The following is a 21900-nucleotide window of genomic DNA, read 5'->3' as shown; positions in this document are numbered from 1 at the left end:
GTCTCACCTCGCTGCCCTCCCTCTGCCAGAAAATAGCGGGCTGCGGGTTGCCGGTGGCCTCGCATTGGAAGGTGACCATCCTGCCCACTGCCACCACCTGGTTCCTGGGGCGTATGGCAAACGCTGGGGGCACTGCAGAAAAAGAGAGGCCTGAATTTACCTGCCAGCCTGACACATTTTCATCATTCTCAGTTTGAGAACATCTCAGTATGCATAAAAAGCTCAAGAAAAAAAGCCTAAGTGCCTATGTAGCAAGAAAGAATAATTTTTTTACCTTTTTTAAAATGAAAAAACATTAAATTTATATTCATTTACCCACAAATGACAGGAATTACATACTGTAGAGGTGGATGGAATTACAGTGCACATAGGACAGTGACAGGCGCTCATGATTTCCTGATGTTGTCTGATGGTGGATGAGGGATGGATGACAACTTACCAGTATTGACTACAAGGGGAAAAGACAGAAGAAAAAGAGCAATGTAATGAGTGATCAGGGTTATACCCAACTACAATGATACACTTCACAGTATTGGTACATGCTTAAATGAGTATGTACAATGGAACAGCTAATAAAGGACAGTTTTTCAAGAAAACATGTATCTACAAAGCATGAACAGATTATGAGATTGGGCACAGGCGTGTAACAGACCACCCCATATCCCTTCTACGAACTGAAAACAGTTGCAGTTCCATCTCTTTGTGGTCATTTTACAACTCTTTGTCATTGCTCTGCTTCGCTCTGTGGTTGTGTTTCCTCTCTGTGGTTGTGTTTCCTCTCTGTGGTTGTTTTAGTCAGCGTTTGTAACCATCTCGTATCTGTTTGGATTAATTTTGCCTCTATTTGAAGTTGTTTTGCGTGTCCTCAGTCATTTGCATCTTTTTGTGCTCATTTTGTCGTTTTTTGCATCTCTTTGTATTTGTTGTTTGTCTCTGTTGTAGTTTTGAATCATTTTGAGCCAGTTTTCATCTCTTTGTAGTTGGCTTGAGAACATTTTGTCATTTCAAACAAAGGCTCTCTAGCCCACAGAACCTGATCCTGTTGGGCTCCTGGCCCAGTGTCCGTTTATTAATTCTCACAAGTGCATTATTCATAATTGTGCTTTTCATTTGCAGTGAATTATATTTTTATTTCATCAATTCTCTTTTATGTTTCTAACATTCTTTACCAAACCTGGTGGTCATGAGAATATTTTGTGTATTTCATTAAAAAGTGAAGAAATATTTGTCCTCCTTAATAGTGAAATATGGAAAGTATCAATGACTAATGTAAGTGACCCATGGTTATTTTGGATGACCGACTCTTGTATATATAAATATATATATATACAGTTAAGGCAGGATGCTATGTCAGATTTAACTGTTTATTACAGAATGATGTACTATATTTGTGTTTGGTGGTGACTCTGCTCCAATGATGCTCTAGAAGAATCTGAGAGAGCATGACAGACAGTTCCTGAGATCACAACCCCCGCAGCAAACACAACATTTACATGAATGAACCCAATATAAGCGAAGAAAAGTATTTTCTGACTCCCTGCCTGCCTGAACAAAGCTCCATTACATACAGAAGAGTTTGAAAATGGTGTGCATGAAAGCAGATCATGCTTTAGGAATGAAAAGTCAAAAGAATGTTAATGTGCTCCATACTCCAAAAATAAACAAATAAAATAGCAGTAAAAGTAGACTGTTTATTCTCAATTAGGCCCAGCAGCAGACTTGTTGACTGTGACGTGTGAAAAAGTATATGTAATTGCTGGTTTGACTCAATGAGCCAGCCAGCCTAGAGGCATATTTGAACAAACCTATAATCGCCCAATGAGGACACAAAGCTGTGAGGGGGTGAGCAAGGGAGCATTGTGTCTGGGATGGGGGGGGGAGGACGGGGATCTGCTGGTGCTATCCAGGGACCTTGACTGTAATAAGTGCACCACACAAACAATGACACATTTGGAGTCGGGAACAACTGAACATCTTGACATCTGTTAAATAGATTTATAGTGAAATGAAGTGCTACAGCGAAGCAGCTGGTTTTGGAAACACTGAGGGGGATGACTGTGGTAAAGCGGGGTTCAAGCACCCGGTCTGCGAAGACATATATAGTTATATATTGTTTTCATTTGAATTTCTGTAACAGTAATGCAACAGTATATGAAACATGTAACAATAGAGGCAGACTCTCTAAGCAGTTAAGATGTGAAGAGGTTCTCACTCTATGAAAGACTACGTGGGCAAAAAGCGTGACAATTTAAGAAAAATACTGCTCAACATAAAATTGCAAAGATTTGGGGATTTCATCATCTATAGTACATAATATCATTAAAAGATTCAGAGAATCCAGAGTATACAAGGGACAATAATGAAAACCAATAATGGATGGCCATTATCTTCGGCCTTTAAGTGGCATTGCATTAAAAACAGACACAATTCTGAAGGGAAAATTACTGCATGGGCTCAGAAACACTTCTAAAAACCACTGTCTGTGAACACACTTTGTCTCTGCATACACAAATGCAGGTTAAAACTGCATCTGATATGTTGTCTTTGGTCTATTTTCAATTAAATATGGGTTTACATGATTTGCCACTCATTCCATTCAGTTTATATTTACATTTTACACAGCTTCCCAACTTTTTTGGAAATAGGGTTGTATTTTAATGAGTGCAATGCTGGAATGTCATTACATACTAACAATGAGCTTCTTGGCTTGTTACATCTGTTTCAAATGGCAATTGTTTAATATCAACCAAATGTTCTAGGTCAGTACAAATGATTCAGTGGTTATGACTGTGGCTATGATATGAGCAAAGCCAGAGCTTAAGAGGGAAAGTATTTCTTTTTTTATTTCATTATGAGACATGCATTCACTTTGATAGCTTCTTGTTTCTTCCCATAAAGAACACCTCTACTCATCTCCCATATCCTTACTCTTCTCCATTTACTTCTAAAATTAGCAATGCTTCCCCTCGACGCTCATTTTCTCAGGTTTTTGGAGGAAGAGGAAGTCAATGTAATTGATGCCATATCACTTCCCAGCATGCAAGCAGCACTCCCTTATCTGTAATTAAGTCCTACTGTCCTCACAGTACACAGTATGTCACCCACTGTGTCACCGCCGTGTGTGTGTTTATGTGTTTAGGTCGGTTTGTGCAGCTACAAGAGGTGTCTGACTGCTTATTTCCTGTCACTGATTTAAGAACTGAAGGGTGTCATTGTGGCAGGACAGCTTGGACCAAATGAATCCATTTTCCGCAGTTACATAAACACTTACTTTGTGTGCTCACATTACTATGAGACGCACTGTCAACAAACTCATGCACTCTCTTATACTGCTTGTTATTTAGATCTGGTGACGGCTGCAGACATTATATGACCTTCTGCCGGGAAGTGAGAAGGAGAAAAAAAGCGCAGACACATGAAAACCCCAGAGATAACTCTGCCTGTCTGTACTATTGATGAGAGAAACCTAAGGCACAATGATGAAAACTAGGTCTTCATAAAAGGCAAAGCTGTGTAAAGGTCTCTCCTTGCTAATTTGTGACACTACGAGACAGGATTAGTTCTCCAGTTAGCTCAGGAACAACTGCCAGGCAAACACTTCTCATCCATGAAAAGGAAACCTGAGGCTTTGGAAAAAGTGTATGAACTCTATATTCTCGAGAAGGTGGTGCTATGGTTGGAGGTTATTACGTGTGAAGGTTGGGTTGTACTGACCGTGCACAGTGAGCGTGGCGGATGCTTCAGACTTCCCCACCATGTTCTCCACCACACATGTATAGGATCCCTCATCTGAAGAGGTCACTTGGCGAACAATCAAGGTATGGTCCTCGAGGATTTCGAATCTGCAGGCAGGACGGACACACACACACTCAAGAGATGAAAGAGCAAGTTGAAACACCATGGTTGCATGGTAAATTACTGTATGTATGGGGCCTTTGTGAGTTACCTGCCCTTTGGCAGGTCAGAATCATCTTTCCTCCAGCGGACAGTGGGAACAGGGTCTCCTTGAACCACACAGTGGAACTCCACGCTCTCGTCTGCCAACACCACTACACTGCTGGGCCGCTTCACAAAGGTCGGCCGCTCTGGGGGGCAGCACAACAGCAGGAAACACAAATATCAGTCTAATCTTCACCATCGTCATGCTCCTCAGTGCCATCTGCAGTGTGATCCAAACATCTGAGACCACGTTTAAAATCTGTCAGATTTCCATGTGAAGCTGCAAATAATGAAAGGATTTGGAAGAAATAAAATAATAAAAAGTTATGAAATGTAAAAATGAAGAGGACATTTAAAATTCTGCACTGTTTCTAGGTCAGCAGCCAGATTTAAAAAACAGTGAAGTAGCATTGATCTTGTTAACTTCTTTGAACAAAAGGTCCAATTTCCTTCAGAAAATCCTCCTGAGCAGCTTTTGAACGCTACTTCCATGGAAGGATACAACTCGGCTCATCAGAGGCTTTTTCAGGTGAATAAACCTGCAGCTATTGTTAACTTGTTGTAAATATGTCCGTGCCTCAAACTTCCAGTAGAACCTGGTATAGTAAGCAGCATTGTGATAGTGGGAAACATGGCATCAGAACTAGATAAAAGAGTCACAAGACAGATTGTAATTCCAAGCAAAGAGAGGCTTTTTCTGCATCAAATCATAGACAGACTGAAGGTTTCTAAGGGGGCAGGGAATGACACTAAAAAGCACATTAAGGCAGATCAAGAATGACCACACCATCAGAGCATCAACACATCAAGCTCAATTCACTGAGAGATAGAAAAGCAATGACATCACAGATACAGAATTTGCTACATAAAGAAGACAATCCACAAAAGTCCTGTCAAAAGAAGGCAGTTGGAGAGGGTGAATAGCGATCTCTATACCACTTAGTGTGGCCTAAGCCATAGCAGCATTTCACAGTGAACCAACTATTCACGGATGAATCCAAGTTTTAGTTTTGTGGCAGTAACAGAAGGGTGTATGTAAGGAGACCAACAGAAGAGAGGATGATATAACAGTGTATGAAACCCACAGGAAAACGCTGTGGTGTGAATAGTCATGTCTGGGGCTGTCTTAACTACTCTGGAGTTAATTCAATTAAATTCAATTAAATTTTATTTATATAGCGCCAAATCACAACAGAGGTTATTTCATGGCATTTAACACATCAAAGTCCTTACAGCAAAACTTTACAATATTATACTGAGAAACCCAACAATTCAACAATTTCCACATAAGCTGGGAGGGGAAAAAACTCCTCTTTAAGGGAGAAAAACTCCCTCTTAACAGGAAGAAACCTCTGACAGAACCAGGCTCAGGGGTGGGCGGCCATCTGCCTCGACCGGTTGGGGTGAGAGGAGAGCAGAGAGAGAAAAGGACAGCATAGAGATACAAGAGAAGAACTGTTGGTGGAGACGACATTCGCAGAGCAGCGACATGCAGCTCCATGATGAGACATCTGCAAAAGAAAGAAGAGAAACTACACGAGCGAGGGAACTGAATGGAGACAACAATAAGCAAAAACTATGGGAGAGAAAAAGATGGTGAGGTATGAGTCAGTTAAAGAGTAGGAGGAAAGAAAAGAAGCTCAGCGTGTAACGAGGTCCCCCAGCAGCCTCGGCCTATAACAGCATAACTAAAGGTTGGTTCAGGTCCACCTGAGCCAGCCCTAACTAAATGCTTTATCAAAAAGGAACGTTTTGAGTCTAATCTTAAAGCCAGAGAGGGTTTCTGCCCCTCGAACACAAACTAGGAGCTGGTTGGTTCCACAGGAGAGGAGCCTGAAAACTGAAGCTCTGCTTCCCATTCTACTTCTGTAAACTCTAGGAACCACAAACAGACCAGCGTACTGAGAGCGAAGTGCTCTGCTTGGATTATATGGTTCTATAAGATCTCTAAGATATGATGGAGCCTGGTCATGCAGAGTTTTGTAAATCAGCAAGAGAATTTTAAATTATATTTTTGATTTAACAGGAAACCAGTGAAGAGAAGCTAAAACAGGAGAAATATGATCTCTCCTGCTAAATCCCATCAGTACTCTTGCTGCAGCATTTTGGACCAGCTGCAGGGTTTTTAAAAACTCAGAGAATTCAGTTAGAAACTCTGAATAAAGACCAGGTGGGTGATAAACAACAACAAATAGAATCGGTTTCTGTGCTTTCTAATTTGGGTGTGAGAGACTAAGAGTCAGACTCTCAAATGAATAACAACTAAATTTCGGTCTCAGATTAATTGATAAGCTTGAGTGGAAGATTGCTGCCACTCCTCCTCCTCAGCCTGAATCTCCGGGAATATGATAATTAATATGACTGGGAGGAGTTGCTTCATTAATACTAATGTATTCTTCCTGTTGCAGCCAGGTCTCTGTGAGATGGAATAAATCAATCTGATGATCAGTTTTAAGTCATCTACTAACAGAGAGAGATCTGATATTTAATAGTCCGCTTTTAATTGTCAAATTTTTGTATCCATTAATTTGGTAGGATCAATTTTTATTAGATTTTTATTGATACATTTGTTGTTGAGTTTTTTTTTTTTTTTAAATATAAGTGATCTGGGTACAGACACAACCTTTGTTGGATGTTGACTGTTTTGGGTGAGTGACAGCTCTAAAGAAGCTGCAGAGGAGCGTGTAAGACTGCAACTCTGCGTCCTGGCCTCAACCCTGGGATGTCAGGTTTTATGGGTGTTAAGAGACATGGCCATATTTCTAGAAAGAAGAGCTGCACCATCCAAAGTAGGATGGATGCCGTCTCTCCAGATCAGACCAGGTTTTCCCCAGAAACTATTCCAATTGTTAATAAAGCCCACATTGTTAATTGGACACTTGCATTGAAATTGACCACAACCTGACTACCTGTAGATGAGCACAAACACGCTTTAACGCTTTGACAAACTATTTAAAGGACCAAAGACTTCTGACTGTCATAGACTTTTGTCCACAGTCACTTGAACTCAAACCCACTGAACATTTACTTATAGAGTGAGAAACCCAAACATTCCCAAAGTCACAAGATGCTCTTTGCAACATGGTCAGATCAGGCTGGGATAACATGGGTTATGAGGTTATGACAAACATTTAAAGTCCACGTATGCTGTCATTAAAGCAAAAGGATTAAATACCAAACACAAAGATATTCTCAAATTCCTGCACAGAGCTTTAGTTTTTCACTTAAATTGTTAAGTTGATATCATTAATTGTAATGGAATATTTTATATCAAAGTCAGGTTGCCATGATTCCAAACCAATTGCTTGAGGAATTTAATCAAGAAGATAATCCCCTCAAAAAAAGGAACAAATTGACCAGACATAAAAGACAGTCATCAACTTTATCATTGAGTTTGGAAAAATTATATTCAAAATTGTAGACATTAACACCTGTCTATCTTCATAAAACTAAGTAATTTATTATTTATAGCTTGTAGAACAGCATACATTGACCTGTTTCTGTATTCAGCAGGATTATGATCATAGCCTTGAAAAGCTCTATGAGGCCCTCCGCTGTATATTTGCAACCCAAACCAAGGTCATCTAACCGTGTGATACTACATTGGAATGGAAAGTGTTAGGAAAATAAGTGTGTGCGTGTCTGTGCGCGTGTGTGTGTGTGTGTGTGTGTGTGTGTGTGTGTGTGTGTGTGTGTGTGTGTGTGTGTGTGTGTGTGTGTGTGTGTGTGTGTGTGTGTGTGTGTGTGTGCGCGTGCGTGCGTGCGTGTGTGTGTGTGTGTGAAGGGGGGGTGGAGTGGAGAATAGAGAATGGAATCAGGCATTTAGGGGTGGGAGGTGTTGGATGCACAGTACCATGGTGAGCTCTTATATTTAAAGGTTATAACGTTTCAGATGGAGCAGCGGTAGACATTCAGCGCATGTTTGGATAGTAGAGCTGCATAATCAACATAATTAATGGGTTATTATACCCCGCAGACAAAAAACCTCGTACGCTGGCCCGGCAAACTAAAACCACGTGAACTGAGAGAGCACTTAGACAAAGTGAAGCGCTGCAACGTTGTGAAACGCAATGACAAATTTTACCGAGCACCGTGAGTTCGGCGATCTCGCTCTCCCTCTCTCCCACCATGTTGGTTCCAACACAGATGTACTTCCCCGCATCGCTCTTCCTGGTGTTGGTGATCATCAGCTTGCCGCTCCGAATCTAAAAGAAAGCAGAGAAAAATAAATATTTGCACTGCTGTATTTGCACAGGATCTGGCCGACCTTATGTGTCTTGTGCATATTCATAATGCATGTAATGATTTGGCTGTAAATTTTGAAATTGTATGATAAAATGGGCCACAGCTAATGTTTCCTCTGTGTGACATTGCCACCCGCATATAATTACATCTTTGGCTGTTTTCCACTGGGAAAATAATCCTTTTTTTTTGTGCACTTGATGGGATAACAACAGTGTTGTGCAAGCTTGTGTGCATCAGTATTGCTCTGTATATCTGAGGAATAGAATTTGCACTGTCTTTCAAGCTGCACGGAAGGTCACCTATTATGAAATTACATAATTCATATCTAGTGCTCCGCGAGAACCCTGGGAACAAAGACACGGCCTCTTTGTAGAGATGTTTCTTAGATGTTCTGTCAGCTTACTTTGCCTTTCCCAAACTTTTTTTCTTTCCCTTCCATATATATGCTCACACACACAGGCACACCCACACAACAAAAAGGTCGATGACATGTGCGCTCCATGCTGTTTTCAGTCTTTTCTATCCACCACTACGCCCCCACAGACCATGGTAGCCGTCTTTACAGTGCTTTGAATGCGAGTTTCTGTTCTCATAGTCTGCAGCTACCCAGTGTTAGAGGTGATACCAGAACAGCAGTGAGTAGACGTGGTACTGCATAGTGAAAACATACTGATCTGAAGACCTAAAAAACAAACACAAAGACACTCTCTGCAACCAGACATCTGAAACCTTCTCGCAGGCATCAGCTTCAATTAAACTTTCTGCCCCGTTATTATGCTTTGAGATTGCTTCTTTCCTACTCACACTAGGCGAAGGAATCAAACTATTCATGCATGCCTGCCACAGACACACGTAGCACACAGCACAGCTCTGCCATTTCTTAACAGGGGTCAGAGGTCGAGGCTGCCTACAGTTGCTGCGTCCATAAAGCGGGCTGGGTGCTTCGGCGTCATGCTAGAAAGCACCTGGCTTGGTGGGTACTCTCCATTCACCAGCGTACAGATAGAATACATCATTAAATTGCTGCTGCAGGGACAAGACCAGCAGGCTTTCATTTATTAGTCAGCCTCCTCCGGGCTAAACCTTCCACCACAAACAGTTCGCACTGTCCACCAAATAAATAAATACTAAGAGTGGCCTAACTACGGCAGACATTTCAAATCTGTTGTAAACGATGCGGTTTTAAGAGGAAGACTTAACAAACTGTGGTGTGACTTGTGGTTGTGTGTACTGCAGACACACAATGCCAACCACTAGCAATCACAGGGGAGCACGTGGGGGAATTTGGGAGCGAGTATTGTAGATTCAGTCATTCCTGTCAGCATTCAATGGATTAGGGTTAGGGTTGGATGTTTGGGATCACAACGGGGTAAAATGTTCCATGTTTGACTAAAAACATAACACGAGTGTTTATGCTGCCATGAATGAGCAAGTGATTGTGTGCTGCACTTTAAAAGTGATGTATAACCTCTGCTACTTGCTAGGATTCCTACAAGGATGTCTGATGTTTTAGCTCTTGCAAATTATTACAACTTTAATTGGGCCAAATTAAATATTAGAATATACATATCGAAGTCTGGCTTTATATGTATATATATATATATATATATATATATATATATATATATATATATATATTTTCATTTTGTGTGGCCTATTTGTACATGAAAAGTAATTGCATGAAATTTAAAGAGTTATTAATACAAGTTACACAATGTAGTTGAAAATATCAAATAGAGAAACCTATGATATGAAGACATAATTTATTATTAGCTCTTAATCTTCTGCATACTGTAGTTATGAGTTTCATAGAGCCAGCTCCATTGTGTTTAATAAAAAGCATAACCATATTAAATTCAGGTGATTGACATTACTTACTTAAGTCCTGGATTAAGAGATTTGTGTGTCAGATACTGCATGTGGGCACTTCGACCACTGTGTCCATGTAATAATCATCCGTTGATGAACAAATATCAAATTTTGCAGCACCGTAATGTTGCCAGTAAAGTATTTCTCGAGATGATCTGACCAATGCCACTGACTAATGTTATACTTCTGCTCTGCAACCTTTTTGCTGTTTGGTGTAAATACTGCTGCACGAGTAACTTTAGCAGCTGATTAAAGAGCGGGCCAAAGAGCTCTTTTATTTCCAGGACTGACCACTCATCGTTTTTAGCAGCAGTTCCATCGCTACGAAATCCAAATGTGGTTTGTCTATCCTCCATCTCGGACACTGAAACCTCAGTTTCCCTCTCTGTTCCGTTTCAATGTGTTCTGTTTCTCCTCCATATAGCCTTGTACAGTGAACCCTCACTATAACGCGGTTCACCTTTCACGGTCTCGCTGCTTCACGGATTTGCATCGTGCATTGAAATCACATTACAACTATATGTTACGTAGATATATTTCATGTCCAGTTCTATCTATTTCAATTGTAAAATAAAGGTTACTACTTCACGGATTTCGCCTATCACGGTTTCTATTTGGAACGTAACCCCCGCGATAAACGAGGGTTCACTGTATACCCTGAAGACACATACAAATTCTGAGGTAGCTTATAGAGTGATTTTTGTTGCATAAATGCACTTAAATTATTGATTAATTATATTTTCAGGAGTCACAACTTTATCCTCCTATCACTACTAATAACTGATGGTCCAGGCCAAAAGAGAGATTATCAAAAGGATGGGAAGTTGCCATGAATCACTTGTGGTGGACTCCTTTGGTCTTTGTACAGTAAGTAATTTCTTTGACTCACGGCAAAGACACATTTCCATATAGAAAAGATGATTAGGGAGGACAAAGGCAGGCACGTAGAAAGTACAAAGCAGAAAGCAGCCTTTGTATTTCCCTCATAGAAGCCCACACCCCCACCCCCACCCCCACCCCACACCCCAACCCCACCCCTCAGCTCTGATCTGTCCCTCTCCTTAAATCAGAGATAGCTGCTCTGTCCATCACAGTCCCCCAGAGAGACGCTACCTGTCACTCCACACTAACATGAGCTTTGAATCTGCTCCTGGGAGCACACAGAGACATTCAAATAAACAAATCTACACACACACACACACCTGCACATACACATGGAGACGGTTATCTGAGTTACCTAAACCTGGTTGTTTTCTTGAGTTAGAGGAATTAGAGGCCCGTTCTCACTTGCCTAGCCCATCAGATGCTAAATATATTCAGTGTATACACAAACATGAAAATAAAATCACTGCTGCGTGCTGCATGCCACATGACAAATATAATGTATTAGATTAATGTGATACTGCAGCTCATATTTGTTGCTGTTTTCTATTGTTGTCAGGTACAGCATATGCGGCAAAGCAGCATCATATGTACTTCTTGTTTCTGAAGCTCTATTTTATTGTTAGCATTTTTCGGTGCCAAATAAATCCAAGTGGCTTTTTTGTTTGTGAAAACCAGATAGAGGTTTAGCGATGATGAAAAATATCTTGCAATCTCATCTTCATAAGCGTTGCATTCCTACTGAGATGAGAGGTAATTTGTTCTTTAAAGTTCCACAAAGGGCGACTGACTATCAAAGATTTACGCCAAAAGGTTTGTGCAGCACAGTGTTTCTGAAGCCACGTGATTGACTTCATGCAACGATCTCTCCTTGAACTTTACATTAAAGGTCAGAACTAGAGGTGAAACAACTACCGGATAAATCAATAGTTGAGCAACAGAAAATGTATGGGAAACAACTTTCGTAATCGATTAACAAATTACTCGTTCCAATTTATTAAATTTGATAATTTGCCGATTAAAAATAAAATAACGGAACAAAATCTATAATTGCAGCCCTATTCAGGAAGATGTCTAATGTTGAAGGTCAAAGTAGGATCCTTTACCGTGATGCGTTCATCTCTGTCATCTAAGTTGGCCCCGTCTTTCCTCCAGGAGATTGTGGGTTCAGGGTGTCCACGGGGTGGTTGGCACTCCAGCACCGCCGGCTCACCCACTGCAACCATCACATCAACGGGGTTCTGTCTGAAGTCGTCCCGTAAAACTGGAAAACACACCAGACAAGCAGAAGAATACACAGAGGGGGGGTTTAATGATGTTTGACCATGAATGCACCATGGTAAATCCTAATATTTGTTCATATTATCAGTGTCTTGGAGTGCGGTTGTGTTTGTTGTGTCAATTCATTTTCAGTCCATTTCAATGACTGTATGATGTAGTAGAACTAAAAATTCCCACTTGTGAGAGCTGTGACTGAGTTTAGAAATTCTGACATGGACTATAAGCTGGTTTTAAATGTCACAGCCCAGGGAAATAGCTTTTTCTTTACGTTTTCTTGTTCCCAGCACGGCAACGAAATGCAACAAGCACAAAACTATCAACACTTTTGTGATAGAAACTAGGCCGTGACCCGCTGCATTGTTAGTCACCTAGCAACAGTGTACTCGAGACTTAAACCACTTGAACGGCAGGATATTGCGCACTTGACTTCCCATGTCGCAAATATAACCTTCCAAGTCCCATTTGATGGCAGCATAATGGAGGGTTGTTTGCTAGCTCTGTCCAGCACACTTTTAAAGTGCAGCACACAATCACTTGCTTCAAATACATTCCCAGTAATACACTGTTAACTTCCTATTTATCTTGTATCTTATAGCCATCATTCATCAATCTCCCAGGATCCCTCATGGGGTTTCTCTCTCACTCTAACAGGGTCTGTTGAGACTAGCTGCTGAGGACGTTGGTTCTTTTAATGGCCGACAGTAAGACGAGAAGATACACTGCAATAACGCTCTGCAGAAAGGTGGGATCCAGACGTCTGCACTGTAGCAGCAGGCAGAAAACTACCACAGCAATTTATCATCTTTCCACAACGAGTAGCCTGTGAGCAGAAAAAAAAGAAGCTCTTGCAGCCACAAGCTGAACTGGAGACAAAGCAAAACTTGCATCTAATCCAAGAAGGCCATCAGAAGAGGGTGATTTCTGTTGGCCACAGGCAGCTCTCCTTCCTGTCTCCAGCAGCCTTCACTAACATGCAAAGCTTCATAGTGCAGTATGAGACTGTTATTTGCAAGATTACAGCAAGACAGAAAATGGAACTGGGTTGCATGAAGTAGAAATGGGGTTCATCATAATGAAAACAAGCTTTGGTTCCATATCGCTGAGCAGCTTTCTGCTCCTGACGAGGTGAACAACATGTGCTAATGTAGGCGCCTGTGCATGAGTGACTGCTGCTAAGCATTCCCAGTCTTAAATTACAGGAGGGGCTTAGAACCTGAACAAGCCAAGGGAGCCGAGCCAACGCGGAGCAGGCAGAAACAGCGTAGCTCAGAGGAGCTGGGTTGGGGTGAAAAAGACAGGAAACAATGAGGAAAAAGGCATAATCACTCCCAGATGGCTGCAAACCCGTTCACCTCTGGCTACACGGATTTGTACGTAACACTGGGCAAAGCAGGCCCGAGAAGCCTGATGACCGCCGTGGATACGAGAGAACAAATTGGGATGACCTTCTAATTGGACGCATTTTGGCCCCCGCATGTCTTTGAGCTCCACTCCGCTGCTTTGCCCCTCTGATCCCTCTGAGCAGGGGCTGCGACTGGCTGACTGCAGATGACTGAATGCTGATGGGAAACAGCTGTCTGACGACCCCACCAGCCCCCACCCCCCTCCCTCACTCCCCACCACCACCGCTGCCGCCAACACCACCGTGTCACATGATAAAAGGCATTCCTCGTGGGACAGAAAAACACGGTTGAGGTTACTTCAGACAGGAAGAAAGTGAGACCATCACAGTTCTGTGTACAGTGTGTGTGTGTGTGTGTGTGTGTGTGTGTGTGTGTGTGTGTGTGTGTGTGTGTGTGTGTGTGTGTGTGTGTGTGTGTGTGTTGATTGATTGACTGATACTATCTTCTAATTCCAACAGCAATCAGGTTACACATCTGCTTTTACTATTCTGAGATCCAAATGTTTCCTTAGGATTTGAAAGCTATTTCCTCAAGGCTCTTTGTTAAAGATGTATTTTTTTGTGTTTTTTTGTAAAAGCTTTGGAGTCAGTGTAAGAAGTAAGGCAAGTGGAGATAAGGATTAAAAGCGAAGGGAGCTTGGGAAGGTTAGCGACGAATGTTCTCATAAGTGTGCATGTCTTTGTGAACAAGGAAAAGTTGGTTGCTTTTTGCACGTCCTGCTATCGAGTACACAAATAATCCAAATAATCAGAAACATGTGTTTGTAAAACTGACTGTTTATATTATCAGGAGAGAAAATGTATCTGCTTATTACCTTATAATGGGAAATTATGCATGCCCAAGTAAAAACCATAGAAGCATACACAAATGTAAGTCCTCTGATTCTCAAAACTGAAACTATGTTTAGACTCCTTTCTTCTCCCCAGTTTCTCGACAGTCTTCAATTCCTCCTGCTCTCTTGCATTAGCCTCTTTTCTTGTCATCTATAGCTGCACACACAATTCATATAATTTCTGCTTCATCTGTAAACACATCCTGACAATTTAGTCCCTGGGAGTGATGTTGCTGACACCACTGTCTAGCCTGAAATCCCTTAAGTCAGTAGCATTTGCAAAAAGCAGGCTACATAGACCGGAGACTGATGAAAAACTGCTGATTTGAAGGACGTTTGGAGAATTATACAGTGGACAATCACCACAAATTAAACCCTCTCTCTTTACCTTTTTTTTTTTTTTTGTCAGTATGCTTGATTGCAGATTCATCAATATTTATAGTATATGTTCGTGCAAACTTCAAAAACTTCTTTGCTTTAATCCTGTTTTTCCTTCTTGTCCCTTTTTCTTGCTTGCGCATTTTAAGGCTTTGTACATTATCACGTCTCTCTGGTCATTCTCAAATTAGACTTGTTTATTTCACACAAGTTGCACACATGCGGATTTCACAGGTTTTTGAAGCCATTCATAGCATTCAGACTCTGGATTCAGTGAAACCCACCTCCACAGCTTCTGAAGTCAAATCCAGCCTGCCTATTTAACTGGAGCTTTGCACCTCTCTGCTGTCGTCTTTTCTCCCTCCATCTGATCTCTCCAGATGAGAATCTCATAGCCCACTTCAAAGCATCAGCCCTTGGCCTCACTAGTCTGGATCTGACAGTGTCTGACTTGTTGTTAGTCCTCTGGAGCCTGAGCCACAGCTTGAAAGGCCTGCTGCAGCCGAGCTCCAATAATCCTCTCCGCAGAGTCCAACTGGACCAAAAAAGAACACAATCAAACCCCATATCGGGAGGGATGGGGGCACACACAATGACCTTATCACACTGCATCACCGCACGGGACTATCAGAGAAATGGCAGTTTTGACTTAGCCTGCTTTGGTGCTCCGTTTTGCATTCAAAGTTGTCACACAGCAGATTCAGCTGTACAGCTATTTTAGTACAGAAATCACTTTAATGTCCCAAAGTCAAGATCAGTGTCACTGTAAGGCATTCATGGTTTAATATCAGATCTGTCCAAAGCAGGGCAACAGCTGTGGAGGCTTCTGCTTCCAACTTATATTATAGTGGAGGAACACAGTAAAAGCTGCCTGTTAAGAGTCTTTGTTTTCTGAAGAATGAATGAGAATAATTTGGTGTTTGTGCATCATTAGTTTGAGATGTAAATTATAGTTTCATAGAAGTAGAAGACAAATGAAAGCAGGGGAACATGCCATGGCATCGATGTCACTGTTGACTCAAGACATTAAATATTAAGAAATATTTTTACAATTGAGTGGGAGCTTGATGAGCATAATTAGCCGCCAAAAATGTTATGCTTTCTTTTCTGAGAAAATGGACAGACACCAACCCTTACTTTAAGTAATTAAATTAATACATTCCTCGATTGTCAAAATGGTCTCTTATGTCAGAAAATGTTTTATATGGTTGTGTCTTTGCTATTAGGTGAATAGTGGAAATTCCAGGAAACCTATATTTGCTTTCATGCCGAGAGTTAGATGAGAAAAACATCTATATGTTAAATATGAAGCTATTCAGCCAGCAAACAGTTAGCTTAGCATAAAGACTGTAAACAGAGGGAAACTGCAAGCCTGGCTCCATTCAAAGATAAAAAATTAAAAAAAAGTAAGGAATTGCTTTCCAGCACTGTTAAATCAGACCTATTAGTATAACATGCCATTTATTCTGTACAAAAACTGAAACATACATACAACAAGTTGTGGTTTTAAGGCGAGTTAGAACCAGGACTGTTCTGTTTATTAGCTATGAGAAAGTGACTTTCTTTTGAGAATCTGTTGGTTTTGGTTTGACCAAAACAGAATTTCAAAATGGAATTAAAATATCGACAACACATTAAAGATGGCGGTCACGTTGCCAGCAGTTCAAAGGTTATTAAATTGTATCAAATTACCAGTTAAATGCAAAATAATTAATGACAGACTCTCTATTTAAGCATTAATCCAATGGAACATTATACATTGTTTATAAATACATTCATTAAATCAGTTACTTATTCAAGTTATATAGTTATGGTTACAACAAATGAGAGCAAAAGCTGTCTTGGAAATCAAGTTCAAAATGAAAAAAATTAGGCAAAGCATCGACTTTATCTCTAAAAATGACTTTTAATAGTGTTTGTATTCATCTCGTATTCTAGCATTTGTAGGTACAGTGTGACTACTTTTTCTTGTATTTCATCAGACCATGTCTGTAATATGTAAATACTAAAATGGAAGCGAGACTGAGGCAGAAGCTGGAATTATGGTTTGTTCTGCGTTTCGTGGCACTCTAGACGTAGACTGCACTAAAACACATTATTCCAAGCGTAACTAGTAATAAGTAAAAATAAGTACTGGCATCTATTACAGTGTCCTGAAGTCTTAATGTCTCCCAGTGCTTCACAACATTCATTTCAGCTCAAATCCAAACCAGTCTTCTTTGACAAAAATATCCCAGAGCACTGACTTGGAAATATATATATACAAAAAAAAATACAAAAAAATACTCAAAGCTAACCTTAAAAATACAGCTATCACTCAATCCCAGCAGATATGAAATCTTTGACTTTTCTCACAATCTATCTCCTGACCTCTGCCTACCCCCCTACCTCTCTGCATCTATCCACCACCACCACCACCCTCCTCCTTCTCCACCCTCCTCCACCCCGAACTGTTGTCTAGAGAGACAGAAAGCTGCAGGAGAAACAGCTGCTCCACAGAAAAACCAATATGTGCAGCTCATGTATAATAGTTGGTCAGATAAGTTGAATAAAGAGGCAGACACAAACATTCATACAGGAGGTCCAGTGGGCCTCCGTACCCCCTTTTTAGAAGCGCCGACCGAAGCCAATAACATAATGTGAACTGCATCCAAGCAAATCCAATAAAGAAAAAAAAAAGAAAAAAATGAAGGTCCCACACATACAAATTAGCATACAAGCATTAGCTCAGTCTCATAACTATGCCACCTGAGATTTGTAAAATACACACTAGCATCCAGAAGACAGCGCCCACTGCTTATAAAGGCAACAAAAATTCCTTGCCCGTCCTCCCCAAGCTCCCCTATTTGAATTTCATTTACTGCATAAGAATCATTACTCAAAGAAGTCCCAGGGCAAAGAATTTTTTTGCATGCGGGCCATAAATCTATCTTATGTTGGTGAGCCAATTAACTCAACATAGTGGCTCACTTACTAAGATAAAGCTCCCAGTTATAATATTTGTTCTGATCTTTTAACTCTTACCCTCTCAGATTCAGTGAATGGCATCCTGTCAGGCCTAAAACTGAATGGCCATCGCTTCACAGACTCCATTATGTATTTATTTTAGTAAGTAAATAATGAGTTTTATGTGTACCATGGTGCTGTGTCAGCTTGTGTGTGTGTGTGTGTGTGTGTGTGTGTGTGTGTGTGTGTGTGTGTGTGTGTGTGTGTGTGTGTGTGTGTGTGTGTGTGTGTGTGTGTGTGTGTGTGTGTGTGTGTGTGTGTGTGTGTGTGTGTGTGAGGATGGTTCATCAATTCTCGGAAGTTCTGATACACTAATCCGGTTGATGTACGTGCAGAACACATCACTCCTGAGGGGCAGATATTAAAACCAGCTAAAAGGATTGTATAACCTCCATTTTAAGCTCCTCTCCCCATGTAAGAGAGAAAGCACCGCTGAGAGTAAGGAGAGGGCAGATATGAAAAGACAGACGAGCATGAAGCAGATTAGGGGGAATTAGTGAGGTGGCTGAGGAGCTCGGTAAAACAGAGGCCGAGCAGCTCTGATAGGGTTCGGAAAATTGTCAATTACACAAAAGGGGTTGACTCAGAGTTCCTCTTGTTGCGCCAAAACAGTCTCTTTCTTATAATAAACCAAAACAATTAATAAACTAGTATTTTCAAAAGCTGAATCTATTTGATCCGCAGTCTGAGCAGCAACATGATGCAGGAAAAAAAGACTACACATGTTAAGGGAACAGACAAACTGTACAGTTGCTTGTCTGTTTATGACTTTTTTTTCTTGTTTTCTGAAAATATTTACACACACAACTTTTGTTAATTTACTGTGTTCGTCCAGACTCATATCATACATGTGGTGAAGACTTTGAAGAAAATTTGGCCAATAAAGTTGTAGCCATTGCAGTAGACAATGCTTCAAATATAGGTATGAAATATGGTCACAAGGTCCTCTTCTGTTCCTCCTGTTCTGTTATGGTGCTGAATAATGTCTGTAAAAGTGTTTTTTGCAGAACATTTTGATGTCACAGTGCAGTTGACCTTTGACCTTTTTGGATATAAATGATAAGTGATTAGATTTAAATTCTATTCACCATTTCTGCAACATTTGAGAATTATCAGTGTACAATTTCTGGAGTTATGGCCACAAACACGTTACGTGACCTTTGACCACCAAACTCTAATCAGTTCATCCTTGAGTCCAAGTGAACGCTTGAGTCACATTTGAAGTCATTTCCTCAAGGTGTTTCTGAGGTGTCTCGTTCATAAAAATGGGACAGATGGATGAACAACCTGAAAACTTGTCTCTGGCCACAGCTGTTGCAGAGACATAAAAATAATTCAGTACATGGAATTCCGTCTTTAGACCAAATTATAAAGCTTCACAGGACTCCCCTGCTACATATTGACCATAGAGTCTAAGGTAAACAGTACAGCGACCAGAGAAGCTTGAGTTTGAAAATTACTTGTCCATATCGGTGAAGTTAACTACTGAATCTCTCCTGGATACCACATATAATTTTCTTCCATTTGTTTACAATAAATAACAACTAACTAACTTGCTCTAATTTGACCTTCTCATTATGCAACGTGTGGTTGTCATTACCAGAAAATATTTATGTCCTTAGACGTGAATATATCATTTTGTTCCAAGCAACCATAACTTCATAAATATGTGATTTATTTCCCTGGGCTGCAGGTGCAACCTCACTGGTTTGTAAAGTTTTCTATCTGTGGGGTTTTATTCAAGTGTTCCACTGTGTATGTATAACTCAGTAGTTGCCACAATAATTTATCTAGTTGGTTATAAAGGGGGAGAGCGGGTGATTATACATTCCGGTAACAATGACAAGCTTCCGTGCTACATGGGCAATCACTGCCTACACTGATGTCACTGGACTGTTGGAGTCGGCCCACAGGGTTTCTTTTTGTTCAATGTGGTGCCCTTTCCTTAAATTGGATTACTTTGCAATTAAGAGAAAAGTAAATTAAAAAATAGTAGATCTATCTTTCCATTAGTTATGTTTAATTTATTTTCTCTGGCATCAATCGAATCCACACAATAGTGATGAGCTTGTTGGGGGATTTTAATGATTAAGTATATTTTCTAATTAATTTTGTCAAGGTTCATTATTTAATTAAATCAAGCTTCTATTAAGCAAAACATAAATGAATGGAGGTTGAATCAGACTCAGAGTGGAAGCTTGGTCCATTTAATAAGTGCAAATGCTTTCAGGGAAGTGTTTTTCTTCCTCAGGACACACAATAATTGTAGGGAGAGGCAATGTTCTCTTTGCAAATTAAAGTTGACTAAAGGAAGCAGGTCCTTTATGTTTTGTGTGGAGTCTTATATTTACAAGGAGGAAGTGCTCCTTCAGGTGTCTGATGCTACAAGCCTTGTATGATTGGTTATTTTTGAAGCTCAAATAAATATATATATATATATACACATGTATACAGCCTACACTTTGTGGACAAAGAGATTTTAAACCTGATGCTATAAATCTTTATAACTACTTTGGTGTGTCCTTTTCCTTGAAACACCTGCAGCTACATACAAAATTGGAAACTGACCACAATTCCCAGTCCTCCAAGAAAGTGTGAATTAATTATTCCAAACAACTGGAATTCCTCCTGGCCGAGTGTTAACAGGAGGTGGACCAGCAAACAAGAGGGAATGCTGGGTGGATGACACTAATGAGCGACAGGAAAGGGGACACAGAGAGGTGTATGACAGGGTGTTGACAGCAGCAGGTTGAAATGGCAATAGAGCCTCGGACAAAACCTGGGGATTGTTGAACTCCAAGCACAATGACCTATAGACTTGAGATCTGTATGAACAACACCTCCCCGTGGGGACCTGACCTCCTGCCAGCAGATGGTTCAGACTCTGGTCCCGTGGCACACAAGCATTGCTTTATTACTTTTACGGCCTGTTCCAAGTGGGAAGCAAGTGAGACAGAAAGAAAAATACAATGAAAATAAATGACGATGTCACTGGTAATTGTGACAGCAATAGCAGGACATCTGAATCCTTTAGATAGCAGGAAGTGGGTCCCAATAAGAATGGGAATGGTACAAAACCAAATCAAGTCCTCTTCTTCTAAATAATGGAGAGCTGGAGGCAGTGGAAACGTGGCCCTTTTTTTTCTCCAGGGCAAGAGTCCCTGCATGAAAGCAGAGAAGCCACACACACACCACCCTTTAACCCTCTCATTAGTGTAATCCTGCATGAGAAGAGTAAATTGTCATGAATAAATCCACTTAGAAGCCAGTGAATGAAAGACTTTCACTTTGAGATGGTTGCATTACCATTTCAATAAGCGTGCCACGCTGCAAAACGTTGGCAGTGTTTGACAGAGTAATTGGGAACATTAACTAGTAGATAAAATATGGTTAGTGGAGAGAGGCGTGTAAGTATGTGTGTGTGAGTATGTCAATTAATTTAAATTTGTTATTTTGCAGAGACAAAAAACACATTTCTAGATTTTTCCACTAATAGGGCGAATGAATTCCCCCTGAAGGAGAGATATTGGTGAGAGAGGCTTTTGTTTGGCAAAACAAAAGAACTAGAAACCAGACAGTAGCCAGACCTTGAGACAAATGTATTCCAGTACGTTGGCCCATGGAAACCTTTGTTTGAGCAGTGTGACCTGAGCAGTGGTGTTTGGGAAAATATCCTTGGGCTAGGCTGAGCTCTAAACAAGCACCTTTCATGAACTGTACACAAAAAGAGAAGAGGGGCAAACTCCAGGGCACGTGCAATTACACACAGAGCATAAATCCGGCGCTTAGTGGGCTACTCTTTGTTTAAATGAGTGTCTACCCTAATTCCTACCTGGCCTTTGTTTGTGAAAGAAGACAAAGTGGGCAGAGATGGAAATAATAAAGTGCAAAAACCCAGGAGAGATGCTCCAAGGGAGGAGTGCACCCAGGTCACAAAGAGAGGCGATGTGAGAGGAGGAGGAGGAGGAGGATCAGGAAGGAGTTGGCGGTGGGGAGGGAAATGTATTATAACAAAGAGAAAAGTGAGCAAGACAAAGACGTACAGTAGGAGCACGGGTGGGAGAT

General features: G+C 40.8%; 1 protein-coding gene across 4 annotated transcripts in view; it reads right to left on the bottom strand.

The window, feature by feature from the left end:
• Nucleotides 1-21900, bottom strand: part of LOC138622075 (roundabout homolog 1-like) — a 92078-nt gene that overhangs the window by 14447 nt on the left and 55731 nt on the right. For all 4 annotated transcript variants that reach the window (XM_069700557.1, XM_069700558.1, XM_069700559.1 and 1 more), the window contains 5 exons: nt 12042-12199; nt 8024-8144; nt 3947-4085; nt 3715-3842; nt 8-132 (listed from right to left, as the gene is read on the bottom strand). In XM_069700557.1, coding sequence (XP_069556658.1) covers nt 8-132; nt 3715-3842; nt 3947-4085; nt 8024-8144; nt 12042-12199 — 671 coding nt within the window. The remainder of the gene's footprint in view (nt 1-7; nt 133-3714; nt 3843-3946; nt 4086-8023; nt 8145-12041; nt 12200-21900) is intronic.

The sequence above is a fragment of the Brachyistius frenatus genome, unplaced genomic scaffold, assembly GCF_029030835.1.
Source record: "Brachyistius frenatus isolate BFR_SWC_R1_liver_20210118 unplaced genomic scaffold, ASM2903083v1 Contig_34, whole genome shotgun sequence".
In the NCBI taxonomy this organism is placed as follows: Eukaryota; Metazoa; Chordata; class Actinopteri; family Embiotocidae; genus Brachyistius; species Brachyistius frenatus.
Note: the sequence above shows the minus strand (reverse complement) of the source record. Positions and strands in the feature narration are given on the sequence as shown.